This window comes from Hippoglossus stenolepis, chromosome 3 (assembly GCF_022539355.2).
Source record: "Hippoglossus stenolepis isolate QCI-W04-F060 chromosome 3, HSTE1.2, whole genome shotgun sequence".
Taxonomy (NCBI): domain Eukaryota; kingdom Metazoa; phylum Chordata; class Actinopteri; order Pleuronectiformes; family Pleuronectidae; genus Hippoglossus; species Hippoglossus stenolepis.
The window spans coordinates 26,848,299-26,864,275 of NC_061485.1; the positions used below are offsets into that span (position 1 = coordinate 26,848,299).

At 40.4% G+C, this 15,977-nt stretch overlaps 1 protein-coding gene across 2 annotated transcripts in view; it reads right to left on the reverse strand.

Annotated features, from left to right (window-relative positions):
• Nucleotides 1–302: 302 nt before the first annotated feature.
• slc41a1 (solute carrier family 41 member 1) overlaps nt 303–15,977 on the reverse strand; it is a 29,837-nt gene continuing 14,162 nt past the window's right edge. For both annotated transcript variants that reach the window (XM_035149723.2, XM_035149715.2), the window contains 8 exons: nt 13,380–13,451; nt 10,976–11,120; nt 9,827–9,973; nt 7,540–7,687; nt 7,140–7,219; nt 6,463–6,597; nt 6,124–6,272; nt 303–4,812 (listed from right to left, as the gene is read on the reverse strand). In XM_035149723.2, coding sequence (XP_035005614.1) covers nt 4,627–4,812; nt 6,124–6,272; nt 6,463–6,597; nt 7,140–7,219; nt 7,540–7,687; nt 9,827–9,973; nt 10,976–11,120; nt 13,380–13,451 — 1,062 coding nt within the window. In that variant the 3' untranslated portion in view covers nt 303–4,626. The remainder of the gene's footprint in view (nt 4,813–6,123; nt 6,273–6,462; nt 6,598–7,139; nt 7,220–7,539; nt 7,688–9,826; nt 9,974–10,975; nt 11,121–13,379; nt 13,452–15,977) is intronic.

Genomic DNA, 15,977 nt, shown 5'->3' on the forward strand with positions numbered 1-15,977 from the left:
TATAACAAATCAGTGAGGTACTTTTTCTGTAAAATGTGTCTATGTAGATGTGCCAAATAGGGTTCTTACTTACTAAACACACTTGTGGGTGAACTTTCACTTCCAGTTGGGAAGTCATCTTGATCTCAACAAATACCAAAGAAATACATTTTGATATTTATTACTACTAGAAATTTTAAGGTAAACTTTCAGTGTGTAAAAACACGTTAAATATGCTCTACAAATTTAGGGGGGTTTGCCCGGGTTAAGAAAACAATCAGTACATTTCCAGTTAAACAAAAACAGACACAATGACAGGGGAATGGTATGAAATAATATAGTCCTTTATTTCCAGCAATTTACAAAGTCCTGCAGGGAGAAAGCCTTCCTCCTGCCTCACAGAGGGAGGGCTTTTACAAGAAGAACACACAGAGAACATAAAGACCTCAGCCCCAGTAAGACTGTACATGTTTCTACAGCAGTTTCTTCCTTATAGGCAACATTACTGGCTGGGACAGGTGGACATTTAGAGTCTGAATCAAAGTCTCGATCTTGATGTGGATGTTGGCAGCCTGAGGATCAGCATGGTTCCCTGTGAGTTCAGGGGCTCAAGGGTTTGAAGCACTGAGGTTAACAAGGCAGTAGTTGGATGGAGGGTTTTAAGGCTGCGTGTGTTATATAGCAGAGGAAACATCATTTTTTGCACTTGTATTGTTTGTAGGTTGATATATATATTACTTCTACTGGTAATTTGAATTCAGACCTTTCATGAGCCCTGTAAATCCAACCTGCTGGTTTTCCACTCAGCTCGTCCTGATTTTTGCAGATTCACTTGAACAAAAGGTTGTAACTGACGCTGCCAGCCCTTACAATCTTTATTACATTACACATCATAATCAACATAACGTACATCTTTTATTAATCAAAACTAATCAAAGAGTTGCTACTCAGTGGCACACCTAGCTCCTGATTGGTTACTCTGACTCGAGCTTGGCTCTGATAGGTTAAGGCCTTTCTATGTCTTATAATACCTGCATGAGACAAGTTGTGTGTGTGTGTGTGTGTGTGTGTGTGTGTGTGTGTGTGTGTGTGTGTGTGTGTGTGTGTGTGTGTGTGTGTGTGTGTGTGTGTGAAGTGTGTAAGACTGGTATTAGGCACTGTGCTATTCATTAGCATCACCGACATCCTATTGCGTAAGCGCCAAAAAGCTCTACTGGCCTTTGCAAAAAAAATAGAACACATTAAAGAGAAGAGAAAATGACAATAACATGATTATAAAGAAACTGAGCCAAAATGAAATTACAAAATAAACAACCTTATATATAGAATAAATATAGTATGTACAATTTGCTTTGTGTGCTTCTAAAAATAAATAGACAAAGCATTACTTGCCCCCCTTATAGAAGTATTCACAACTTTCCATTGACATAGAGGCAGAATGCTGGCACCTGGTCAGTAAGAGAGTGGAGTATACAGACTGAAAGATGACGGATCGAAGGACGCAACTTTTTCAACATGGTAAATGTTGAGAAAAGGCGAATGTGACTCAGGGTGGACACCAGTGGGTTTGAATCAAGGGGGACACAGAGCTGCACAGAGAAGTTGGGCAGTTGAGAGAATCCCTGTGGTGCCCTCTGTTGTCTATTCTGCAGATTACAGTACTTCTGTGTTTGACCAGCGTCAGAGAAGTTGCTTCATCTTTACAGTGGTTGTTTTGCTCAGGGAAATTCATGACACAAAACAAGAATCATCAATAGTTAAAAAGATTAGGGGAAGGAATAAAAAGAAAAAAATCACAACTGTAACATCATTGACACATACAAAAAAATAATCTGACTAAAAGATTTTTGACAGATTAAAAAATCACATTTTGCACATCCTATGTGCCCTGCACATGCATTCTGCTGGCCCCATTGAAACAGCACAGAAGTTTGGCAAGCGCCGGATAAGTCAAGCATCACATGCAGGTTTCTCCTAAGACACTGGGCTTCACCTCTGGGTTAACGTCTGTACTCGGTACAGTCTGTACTCACAGCTTCCTTTGTCGTTCCCCTCCTCACATGTAAGCCCTTAGAGAGAGAGTCCGCTCAGGTCGGCTGAGTCTGGTGGACGTTTATGTGAGTGTGTGTGTGTGTAGTTATTTCATTATTTTTATGTATAAAAAGTTTTCTATAACTTTAAGGACCCAGTCACACCAGACACTACCAGAGAAAAATGTATTTGTATGTCTGAATATAGATATCAGACAATTAGGAAAGAAATGTGTTTGCGACATGAACGTCTGGCTAATGGCTCACAAGAGACTGCAGCTCTATCATGGAGCAGACAGTTTATTCTAAAGTATAAAGTATAAAATGTATTGCTGTAACACAGCTAATATCTTAGCTAGCCTCAGATTCCTATAGGTTGGTGCCAAAATCCAAACAATTCCTCGTCGATGCACAAGCTGTGATCAAACAATTTATAAGCATTAGCAACAAGCTGCAACTCACAGTAGCTCCGCTAGTTCCGATTTTCTCTGTGCTGTGGCTTTTACTAAGCCCTGGTGTTTTATTGTCCATATTGTAAATCAGCTAACAAAAGCTAACACAACTTGCCAACTGACAGAAACCTTGCTGGCTTCAATAATCACTAATGGGGCAACAAGTTAACACAGTTTGTTTAAAAGATGGATATCCTGTTTCATTATTGTCTATTGCTAATATGATAGCTCCCTCCATTTTAGATTCCTTTCACTCCCCACACTCGCAGGACTTTTAACCACAAGTAAAGTTCACTTGAGTTGAACTCAATGTGAAATATTTGCTTCACCAAGGTCTGATTCAAGAGGGAGCACACTGGAAGTTGTTGTAAAAGGATCATTTGCAGGGGTTTATGGGATGCATAGTTCCTTCACTCGAAAGGAACGGGAACTCTACTTCTGGAAGCAGAGCAGGCAGTCATCATTACGCTCTAGAGCAGCTACATTTTTTGCTGTTTTTTGCTGTGTGACTGGGTCCTCGGACAGCTTTAAGCACGACCCTGATCTTTTAGTGAATCTGAATCTAATCGCAACACAATAAAAACCAATAACACCAACATCCTAATCCGAGGATGGGACCTGTTGACCAACCTCACAGAACATAATCAGCCCGTCTTTCACTTGAACAATTATGTGGTCCAGCACGGCCAACATTTTTTTGGGGAATCTAAATCAAATACCTAAAATCATCAGCAACCAGAACCTTCTCTGTGGAGTCAGACTGTGCCAGCTGAACCCAACTGAGCACTTCCTATGAGCATGCTTACTTTCACCCTCTGTACCAGCTGGGAAAGCTCTGTAGGTTTGTTCCAGTCTATTGCAACATGTTGAGCCTCTTGTCACTTACTGTAAGCCTGGCTTGGGCAACACAAAAACAACAAGAAGCCTGCACAAGTAGAGAGTTGGCAGATGGTTTCATACGGGGGGGGACTGGTGCTATTCTCATCCAATTGCGACAAACCGATTGGTACCAAAAATAATCACAGTGAGCTGCGACAAACACTTGAGGTGTGTGCATTTTCCTTCCTTACAAACAGTTGCCCGCATTTTCCACACAGTACTTTCCACAGTTTTGTGTTTGCTCACTTTTTAATGAAAGTTTCTGGCGCAGGACATTTCACAACTGTAGTATTTAGCAAAATTGGTAGAAATGTAAAAGAGACAGATTATTGTGTGAATGAACACACAAGTATCATTGGTGGGAACATTTAAATTGAGAGGCGGAGGTGAGTCTGTTCCTGTAGCAGGCTGACTTTAGCATTTTTTAGGCAGTGAATCTGATTCCAGGTCTGAAATAAAGAGTACTTTCTTGTGCAGGAATAACCTCAGAAATTACAACCTTGAGTCCCTGCCCTGATTCAAATTGAACTATCCAATGAAAAAGTGCTTTATCTTGTTCTGTTTGTGGTCCAGTCCCCTGTAGTAAACCCTCCCCAAGCCTGTTTCCTGTTGTCACAAGGCCAGAGTAAAACAGAGAGAGCCTTGTGTACTCTATTAAATCAAAAACTAAACACATTAGATTTCATGTAATATTCTTTCTGGATATATGGCAAAGCACTTGGTGATTAAGTATTCTAGGCTTTTTTGAATGTAGTTTTTTTGCTGTCTCTGTCGTCTTGGTTTCAAGTGTTGAAAGTTGATCTTAAAAAATGGTAGGGCTAAAAGTCCCCATTGAAAATAATGAGGACTGGCCATCCAAATAGAACAGGTATCGATTCATATCAAATACATTATTTACCAACAATCATTGTCAATAGAGTGATAATAACAAAAGTAGTAGGACTAAGTTATTAAGTAAAGTAGAGGAGGAGTACTGGAGTTTGTGGGGTTGGATCCATCAGGTGCAGGTTTGTTGGGTGGTTGACAAGGAGATGTGTGTGTTTCCAGTGTTTCTGCAGTGAAACAAAGATTCTGTCTGGATTCTTGGCAGCAGCTGTGGCGCATCAGCATCCTGAAATCCTGAAGGTGAAACGCTGCCCTACTGCACTATACCCTCAATGAGAGCCCTACAAGAGATTAGCCCTTTAATGTAGACATCTTCCAGTTTCAGATAATGGGTGAGGTTCGTCACTGTCCATGTGTGCAAGTGTACAGTTTTGTTTTTGTGCGTGTGTCTGTGCATGCATTTAGTTGCCCGCATTATTTTCTCTGTCCCCGATGAACCAGCATATGTGGAAGCAGAGGGCGAGGAAGCCGGTTCCCAGCAGGTCACCCAGGGCAGTCAGGTAGGGGATGGAGAAGTTGTCGGGGTCCATGCCTCGACCCCACATCCAGTGGACCATCCAGTCTGCCAGGTAGAGGAGGATAATCACCTGGAGCGAGACAAAGAAGAAGCAAACTTTATTCTACTGGAACCACACTCTCAATTCTTGATAAGCAACAAAAAATAAAGATATATATTCCTGGCTGGGGTCAGTTTATGGGGAAATTTACACTTTCATAATCTTACAATGATGAGCACAAATTCAACTAATCTCACAATAGTTTGTGAGACTTTATCTTAAGGTCAGTGGTGCAGAATTTCACAGTTTGTTAGGTAAAATTAGCAAGATAGTAAAATGTGCCTACATAAGCAGGTGCACAATGCACATACACTCATTAACAGATTACAGCTCTGTTTCCTCTGCAGAGGAATGGCAACTCAACCCTTATAACAGCAATGACACAGCTTTTAAAGGGAATGGGAGATGCCACTCTAATTGTTTTACTGCAGGTAATGACCAAAACACAACCGTGATCCTGGTGCAGCAACCTTTATTTTGTCGTTAAACTAGTATTTTAACATGCCCTTAACGCTCTCATGTGCTCTAGACCTACTTTGTCAGCCACTTGTGCAGGACGTGCACAGACATTTTGGGTGGCAGGGGCTCAAGTGAAAAAAAGGGGACTTCTCATAATTATTTATTTAAAAAAATGTTTTATAATAATACCCTTAATACCCTCACACTAACACAATTGTTGAATACTCAACAGTAGTTAAATGAATAGTTATTAGATTAGATTATGCAGTTTAAGGCAGGACACTACAGGGAAAAACGTTGTTTTTCTGTGTACTGGTCAATTTTGAGATTTTGGTCTATTTTGCTTCCATGTCATCTTTCACTCTAATGGAAAGAAAACTTTGTTTGTTTTATCACCACTCAGCTCCACACAAGAGAAGAGAAACCACCACAACTGGAACAGGAGCGGGGAGGTGCTGCCTGTCTGACATGACTGTGATGACAATCAAACTTAGAACTGATCTCTACAAAAACCTGCTGAATTCATATTTATGTTCCTGGACAAACTGGGCGTCGCTTCTTCTGCAACAATGAAGTTAAAACACCGCGCTGCGTCTAACCCTGATGTCCTGACTATGCGAGTCACGTTAAGTCTTGTGTTGTGTAGCAGGTTTAAATGTGTGTAAATAAAACCTAGAGAGTGAATCAAACAAACACAAAGTAAACTTCAGTGTCTTAATAACTTGTGATAAGTCATGGTGTTTATTGTTAAAGTGTAAAGTGAGCGCAGGTGAGAGGGGGAGTGAGGAGGAAACAGACAAATGGCACTTTCTCTCGAGAAAGAAAACGGGCAGGGAGTCGTTGCTCGTGGCAGACTCTGTGTACGTGTGCCTGTGTGTGTACCTGAAGTAGTGCAGCAGTCATGTAGAAGGTGACGAAGATGGGCGTCAGGGTGGTGTGTCCACCCCTAAGGTAGTTGATGGTGTAAAGGAAGACGAGGTGACCCGGAGCAACCAGGAGGAAGAGCACACGGGCCGAACGAGAGTTCACAGCTGGAAGAGAGAGAGAGGAGCCACTTTTAAACTAGTCACATGAGTAATGTTAAAAAGGACTGTGACACGATCAAATTCAGAGGAAATTAGGCTTTGCTCTTTGAGGGCAGATGCTGGAACTAAAAGGCATAATGGAAAAAATCGGTTTTAGAGAAACTGTGGAACACTCCACAGCTCCCCCGTGACTTACTGGAGCCTAAGAAGGAGGTGCAGGGTGTGGGGCACTTCCTGGGGGCGAGGTTGGGATCCCCCATGGGTAGACCGTTCATGTGAAGATAGGTGGAGATACGACTGGCCTGAACCGCCACCAGGTTTCCTCCCACACCTGACACACACACACGCATGCACGCACACACACACAAACACACAGGTTGAAAATATGGAAAAAGAGCAAAACACCCTTAGTATTGGCATCTGGCATCGAGTCAGTTTTGGTATTTTTTGCACATGAAATACCTAAGAACTTGGCAATAGGGAAATGCAACGTTTTTTCCTTCACTATAAAATTTGTTACCTCCATCTGTCACTTTGAAAGAAAAGTCACGTAACAAGACATATGCTCGCTTCGGGCATACATCACCCATCTAACATATCCGTATGTTTATAAAACAGATGGATGTGCTGACGGAAACAAATTTAATTACACAAGAACAGACATCTCTATATTTATTCCCTATCTCCAGGAATAAAACATCCACATTGACCTCTAACCTAGTACTGTATATTTGCTACGTAGTTATTTGTCTGCAGTTATATACACTACTCACTTGACCTTTTTCTATAACTTCCCCAACAGTCCCAAAAGGCATCTTTAATGTGTTATGTAAATGGGAGGCTTCTGGTTTTTTCGGTTTCATGGCTCCTTACCGTTGATGACCGGGGTGAAGACAGCGATGCCAGCAAAGTTTGGGTCGGTGACGGTCTTGTCGAGGATCAGACCACCGACACTGAAACACAGACAAATGGAAAGAACTGAAGTCATTGCTCTCTCTTCACGGCCTGTGATTATAACAGAGGAAAACACAAAGAAAAATCTGGGACATACAGTGTGTTAATTAGTAGAACATCATATTTTATATTTACTCTGGAAAATGGAGAAAATGTATGTGCATAAATGGCAGCAAGTTACAAATGGTGATAACAGTCTAAATATCATGTCAGTGCCTGAGAGTATGTTTACAGTATATGTACAGTAAAAGTGATTTTCATTTATTTTGACGGATTTTTTTTTAGATCAAATAAAGACAATGATGCCTGCTTGCTGTACCTGCTGATCGCCATGGCGATGATAACCGGCTCCCATCCAGAGTAGAGGACCTCTCTGGTTGATGGGATCTTCCTGGCTATCAGCACCCATAGGGGGCATATGGCCACAAACACCACACACACCAGCGGGTTGGCATAGTCATTGAATTCTGTAAGAGAAGAAGAAAAGGTGGATTAACACAGCAGGACAAAATGTAGGGGTTCAAAACCAACTGGACATTTGGCTTCTAAATTTTTATTGTAATTTCAACATAACTTCATGTACTAAAAAGCTCACACATGGCTCAATGGCTCATGGCTCACACATGAAAGTTGCCCTTTCAATAGAGGTGGAGACTTCTGTAAATATGAGGCATGAAGAGGTGACGTGAGGTGAAGAAGATAATTAAGGACTGTGGAGCGTGAAGTGTGATGATCTTATTTTCGTTATGTTCATCTTTCCAGTTACTTTAGAAGAAATTAACTTTGGGTAAAATGTGTCAAAAGAGCTTTGGTTCATTTGAAGCAGATCATTAATGTAGTGTTCATGATTTTATTTTATTTTTTAATTTTTGAGTGTGTGTAAAACATGTAACCGTCCAAATATTGTTTGAAGGACTCTATCAATATTATCATACAAGAGTCCTAAGGCTAAATGAAATGTGACCTAAATCAAATAAAAGACAGAGGAACTTAATAGCTGAAGCCTCAAATGGCAAATTAGAAATTAAAAAAAATATTCCATGCAAATATTAGTGCACCAATTAAAACCTTTTTATCTTGACTTTAATAAAAACTAAAACTTAGCATTATAGAATTTCATATTTTTCTAAATGGAATATAAGTGACTTGTGCTTGTGAGGACTCACCAGGATTGTGATTGGACTGACAGTAAGTACCTTGTCTTGTCTCTAGGAGGCAGTGTTACAACTACATTAACACCACAGGAGACTCCGAACCACCACAAACACTACTTTAAAAAACATAGTATGTCCACAAGACCCAAACACCAGCTGTGTTTTTGTGCGTATGAGACAAAATAACCCAAATAAGCTTAATATAGCAGCAGACTGTGGCATTTAGAGTGAGTAAGAGTGTCGTGTTTGTGGACACAGACTGATGTAAGAGTTATGAAATGACTCCACACTCGGGACGGTTTCATCAGTCCTGTGTGCGCCAGGGTTTGTTTGTCTGTGGCGTGGAACCCAAGGAACTGTGGGTTGTTTGGTTGAGCCGGGTGTGTCGCTGGTGAGGAAACTATCATGGAGCGAACAATACAGCTGTGGAGTTTCTCGCCATAAAACACAGCGAGGTCCGGTGTGGGCAGCTTTCATCCTTATTTACTGTGCACAGCTGGACACAGAGTCACATTTCACTCACTGTACTCTCCTGGTACGATAACATCTTCATAGAGGCTTTTGAAGTAGCATCAATAATGTAGCCACTATGATGAAGCTTTCTCTGAACTATTGCTTCTGTATTAATGATTCTTTCTTGTTGGTGGGCTTTTAAGAATCTTGCTACTAATTAGAGGCTTGACAGACTTGTGTATGTAGGTCACATCTATTTTTTTTTTCACTTGCCATGTTGCAGAATTGTTTTTTTTGAGAATTGGAGAATAAAGTCATAATATTGTGAGAATTAAGTCTAGGATAAAGTCACAATATAAAGCTATGTGTCATTTTACTGTTTGATTATCTGAAGATCGATCTGTGTTCAAATTTGGAATATGAAGCATCTTAATAAGTTACACTTTAGTACAAGTTGCACAAATAAGGTAATACTATTTTGTCACATCAGCCCCACAATATCATAAGTATCAGGACTTTTTAATGATTGTGTAAGAAACTCTCTATTCTGCAGAACCACACTTAGTTTCCTCTCTGGTGGAGAAGGAAATGTTGGCAGTGATCGACTGTAAATGTTAGGACTTTATTCTCGTAATATTACGAGTTTCTTCTCAATTGCAACTTGTAATTTTACGACAATATTCTTGAAGTCTCAGATGATCTTTTTCTTCAAGATGGCCCTAACACTGTGTCATACAAAAGACAATCCATCTTTATTACATTTATCTGTATGAGTAATATTTTACCATCTAATTTGATTTAAATGAATACAAATTTATTTCACACCCCATCTCCTCATGAACTCCTTGCCCACCTCTTTACAGCTGAACACTGCACTGTCAAACAACACAACTGTCCTCTCTTGAAAAACTGAGCACAATGCACCCCTTGATGAACATTACATGAGCCTCTGAATGTGTCCTATTGAATTCAATGTGAACTGGGTGTTGACTGTATTACCTAGTTCCTTGTACAGTCCTGTTGAGATGCCTGCCAGCAGGGACAGGGTGATCAGGTCTCCCAGGCTTGCAGCTATTGGTGTGGCCACATTGTCAGGGTTGATGCCAACCTTCCTGGATGCTATGATCACACCAATCATGATGAGCCCTGTGGGATTTCAGGATGTCACAACATTAAGTCACCAGAGGGCACGATCACACGCAGCTGCACATGTTGATGTGTGATAATCTGTGTGATAAACTGTGTTCTGCAGTGTCACCATGTATCATCTGCGTTTTGGTGTTTTATGACATATGACTTCAAACCAGGGTGAAGAGCAAAACACAGTGCAGAACATTACAGGGTCTTATCAAGGCTTTAAAGTTTAGAATACAGTCAATACTAATAGAAAATGAAGAATGCTAATGAATTAATCAAAGCAATTTCTAATCATACTTTCTACAATCATTTCAAATTGCACTTCAAATAGTTTTTTCTTTAATAATCCAATGTCGGCCTGACATTTTGCAAAACCTAATTTAAACCTTGGTAGCATGGTTAGAGAAATGCATGATGGTTCAGAGAAGAGACACTTTGAACAGTTTGGTGAATATCTGACTTTTCATTTAATGGCATCATGAGGTTGTCATTTATGGTTTTGAATGAAATAGCTCCAGAACTGCTGGATGGATTTCTATGACATTTGCTACACATGCTCATCTGTTACTTCTGAAAATAAGTTTTTTTCTTGGTCCTTCAACTGGTCAAATAAAACTTAACGACCAAACACCAAATTTTCCATTATTAGCATGCTAGCATGCTTAACGTGACGGTGAACATCATATCATAAACATTATTCCTGCCAAACATCTATTAGGCATTATCCCTGGATCATATTAGCATGGTCAAGTTATCTCTGACTGGCTAACTTAAGCAGAGAGTTAAATGAATCACTGACAGGCCTGATGAGATGTTTACACTGTGAATATCCCTCACATCCTGTTTAGTGACCAATTAAACCAGACTTTGTGTTGTTGGCGTCTTTGTGCCTGTGTAGACTTTCACTGCTGCTACTTATATTTGTAGCATTTTGTTTAAATCATGTTTTTTTGGAGCAGTGTTCCCCCTTCTTGGGAAACAACGAGACGATAAAGTGAAATGAAATCGTACCCAGCAGCAGAGAGGCTATGAATGCAGTGGCCACGCTGGATGCACACAGCAGCACGGCGTGGCCGAGCCGGAAGTGTCCCTCTGGGATCCAGCCGAAGATCACAGCAGCTATGGAGGCCAGGAACCCCACCACTGTGGCCTGGACCTGAACACACACACACATCACAGTGGTTCATGTAGCCATTGAATGAAGTCAACATGTAAAGTCCAGATGTTCTGTATGCGAGACTGTGCTGTTACATCTGAGCATCAGTTACTACTCACTGTTGAAGCTTTGCCTTCATGAATAAAATGTGACATATTCACTTATTTAACACCATAAACCAAAGAGAAGACGTCCATCCAGTTAAGCTTTTATTCTAAGAGAACGTCATCTCTAAACACAAAATAATAAACAGATGTACAAATTTGGTAACTTTGTTACAACTGACATCATGAGCACTGGTGTGAGCCCCTGTGAGGATTCTGCAGATATTACATAACAAGCTCACTTCAGAAGACAGCCCCACAGGAGAGGTGACTGACTCACTAAGACTAAATGAAGAGTTCATTTTGGTGATTGAAATACTGATTGAATAGTGTTCAAATATTCAAAACATACACATGTATGCAGCAGAAGGATATAGGTATTTTCAGCTATTCCTGCTGATCTACCTCTGCTCATGTTGAGGCTGGTTTCATCAGTCACAGAATTATGTTACATCACCAAACTGTGGGCTCATCCGATTTTACTCCTCGCTGATAACAAGCAACCTCTTCTGTTTGTTTTACGTTTGAGTGAAATCAGACTGACATTAAACATGTGAAATATTATGTCCAGCTGCTTTAACAGAGGGTTTGAATTCTCGTTCTGGAAATATGGAAAGTTTGTTAATAACTGTTTCTAGTCACATATTTTGTACAGTATCTGCACAGTGAAGTAAAACAAACAGCAGAGAAGAAGAGGCCGCAGTGTGAGCAAAGATAGTCAGTCATTACAAGGAAGTATTTGATTAAAAAGTTGTATACTACAAAATAGGAAAAGACGGTGAATATCACTTGAACGTTTGAAGGTCCTCCAAACTAGATTGACAATAATTCACCAACCAGCAGCAGAAGTCAAGGATCACCAGCAGATGTTAGCGACCAGAAGCAGAAATTTAGGGACATATCATCAGTTGTGTACCTGACAGAGTTATGTAGCTTTCTAAACACATTCATTTGGTTTTAAACCTGGCTTAGTTGGTACATTTCCATATTCAAAGTGTATTTTACTTTTTGTAGCTCTTTAAATTTTCCTAGACAAGAGATTTGCCTTCCTGGCTTTAAGTTTATCTTTCTCTAAAATGTAGGACCGTATCAGTAGTGGACCCCAGGGTCATAGGAAGTTACACCCTTAACTGAGGAAGGGGTGTGTCCCATAGCCAATCATGTTTTGTTGAATAGTGGGTTTGTAGGTTTTTTAAGAATATAACTTGCAGTTGTTGTTTCCATTTTCAAGAAATTATAGTCGGTATCAAGAGCTGGATCTAATCATCTTTGTAGAAATGCTGATAAAAGCTTGTTAGCCATCCTAGTGCCAACAGTTCCCAGTCCACAGTCCAGTTTTTAAAAACCTGTTTGGGTTGAACAACTTACAGGGACGGCTGTGGCTTAGGAGATGGAGTAGGTCGTCCACTAATTGGAATGATGGTGGTTCAATCCCCGGCTTCTCCGATCCACATGTCACATGATCGATAAGCTACCTAAACTTAACTGCTCCTGATGGCTGCGCATGTGGGTAAATAACAGATCAGATAATAAGGGGAGTTGAGTGTGATTGGCTTACTGGTTCTGACCAGAACATGTGTTGAGAACATGTCATTAATGTTGTATGTGCCCCATCATGATCATCCTTGAGTTTACTGCAAACACTATTGACTTATGTAACCACCATGTTCCCTGGTTTGGCCGTAACTTGATCCCTGAAAAACTGTGTAGATGAGAACCAGGGTTTCCCTTTTCTAGTTTTCTCTTATTTTAGTTTAGAGAACTTTGTTTAGCTATGATGAAAAAATGTGACAATTTAATCATGTCAAATTGTGTTCAGCTTTTTTGTGCATGAATAAGATAAAGATCCTGGACACAGACCATGTTCCTGTGACCAAATGCAGCTAAATGACAGGAAACATCATCACTCTGCATCTTCACATCCAATATAATGTGAAAGCAAAATCGAACTCGAGATATTGGATTATCCACTAACTGCATGTAAACTGAGCTTTAGAGCAATACGACCATCCAACTGAAATATATGTGATATATAACTCATGATCTGATTTCTTGCCATAACCAGATTTCTCCCGGTAGCGGTGTCTGTTGAGTGCCTGTTCGCCTGCTCAGAGATGCTCCGTGACACTGGAGTTGGGTGTTCTGTGTCGTTTACCTGAATGAGGGCCAAGTTCCCAATGATCATCTTCCACATGTCCTTGGTTGTGTCCATCTGACCAATATTAGCCTGAAAGAGACAGAAGAACACACAAGGTCAACACATTATCATCTGTGTGTGTGTGGGTGCACAGCGCGTGTACATGCTGTTGCCTCTTGGTCCCACCAGAACAATAAAATGTCAGTTCTCTGGACAAAGACACTCTGATCCGATCCCCCACCCTGCGGCCGACTCCACTTATCTCATCTCCTCTCTCTCACACACACACACACAAGTGCTCACACACGTACACATACACACCAGTGGTCTCAAGCATCAAGTATCTGTAGCGACAGTGGGCTACTGTGTGTCCAGAGCAATGATCCTAATGCTCATCCACAGTGAGAGGACACAAACAGAGGATCTCCTCTTCCTTTCTGTCCACTAGCATTTACATATGCAGAGGGAAGAGAAACATCTGGACACATGACAAGCCATACAAGTCTGGGTTTCGTAAACCCAGAGGGAGAAATGTGATCTGAATAAGGATTTAAAATTTGAATTCAAGGACGTGGAAATTCAGGTTTATGAAAAAATGTTGATAGTTTTGACCATCACATCATATTTTCTTGATGCTGTTGCTGAGAGCTGGGAACACGGTGACATAAATCATGAGCAGTCAGCCGATTACACAGGTTGTAAACAGGCCAGCAGTTCAGATCCAGAGGATCTAATCCACCGTATTTGGAGGCAAAACCAAAGAGAACATGCCCTAAATGTCCCAAACAGTGTGTACACAACTACATTGAGTACAGCAACGTTAAAGCTGAATCAGTACAAGCTGGATGTTAATTTTGTTCCTTACCCTAGTAGCCAGGTAGAGACGTGACAAGAAATTAATCCTGGGGGAGACCATGCGATAAATGTCCCTGGCCAAACACAAACTTAGAACATTGCAGGGCCTTAAACCAGAGGCCACCAGGTGTCCCAGTGAAATGAATACTGTTACTTATAGTTTCATCATTTCCCTTTGTTTTCTCTTCTGAATAACTTCACTGTTAAACCTGTCACACTGGTGTCACTTTTTAGCAATGATGAAATGTTTTCAGACCTCATCGGTTTACATTGGTAAATTATCCTATCATTACTAATATGAGTGATGGCTAAACAACATGATACCCCAGTTGTAATAAACTGGACCTAGTAGAGCACACACCTCCACCAAGGCCCCCCCTTCTGAAACCACACTTAAATTCACTACATCTGGATTTTTATTTGGATCAAATTAAATGCATTCATAAATATCAGTCCCTTCAATATGTCTGATTTTTAAATCCATTTCCATTGGATCCACACAGAAATAAAATGGGTTATTTCTGAGGTCACTCCCCACCCCTCTACTAAATTTCATGGAACTTGGTAGAGCAGTTTTTTGGTTGTCAAACAAACAAATATAGACGAGAACTCATTGGGGTAAGACATTATCCTAAGTCACCAAACCAGCATTGCTATTGTGGATGAAAGAGTGAATGTAATGACTTGCTACAGTGTTGCGTAGTGTTGGACCAAGAATTATCACCCAAAATGACAACTCAATACCCTCTAAAGCTATAGCTTAATATAACTATAGCTTTTTATTCAGATCCTATCAACCCTGCTTACTGTCATTTCCTGCGAGCAGCATTTAACCAACTGTTCACTACCTGCTGAGCTCCACAGCAACTAGCTGCTTAGCAACAACTTAGCGATTAGCTGGTTTAAATATCAAACATCTAGCAGCTAAAAATTCGATCAATTTGGCTGAAAAATAACTCAACAAACTTGAGTAAATATTTGACTTGAAAATCAACCGGTGGCCTGAAACATGACTGCAAATGTAAATGTTGTTCTGCCGTAATGTGTCTGCAGGCAACTGTTTGCCAACAAGTTATCCATTTACTGCTTTTTATGAGTAATCCAGCTTTAGTTTAAGGAATTTTCCCAAACTGTCAAATAAAAGATTAGACTGCAGGAGTATCTTCAGGACTGAATACTAATAGTGCGATCGTCTCGATATTAGAACTGAATTCTCAATTCTCAGGTTTTTACCCTGGCTTCCAGTTACAGGATTGATTGATGTCAGAGACTTATTCATTCTTCAAGACACTAAACTAACTATATTTCTGACATATTTGATGTATATAACAGGTCTCTCAGATCTGCAGGGGCTAGTCAGCTGCAGTGGTGCAGAGAGTTCAAACTAAACAGGGTGAAATGGCATTTAGCCACTATGCGGCCAACTGCTGGAGCCAGCTCCCAGTAGATATCAAATCCGCCCCAACTCTAACCTGTTTTATAATTTGAGCTTTTATACAGTTTCTATGGTGATTTTTTAATCGTTCTTTTACCATTTTACCTGTATAATTATTACTGTTTTATTTTTGTCAAGCACACAGAATGACCTCTGTGTACAATACAAATAAATGTTCCTTGCCTTCCCTTAGTTAATATTACTTCTTGGGTGTGACGTGTGAGTGAGTGTGTGTGTGTATAGCACCATCCCTGCTGAGTATGTCTGGCAGCTTGACAGGGTAAACTCACCAGCTTGATTGACGTGACGATCGCGTGTTTAGGATT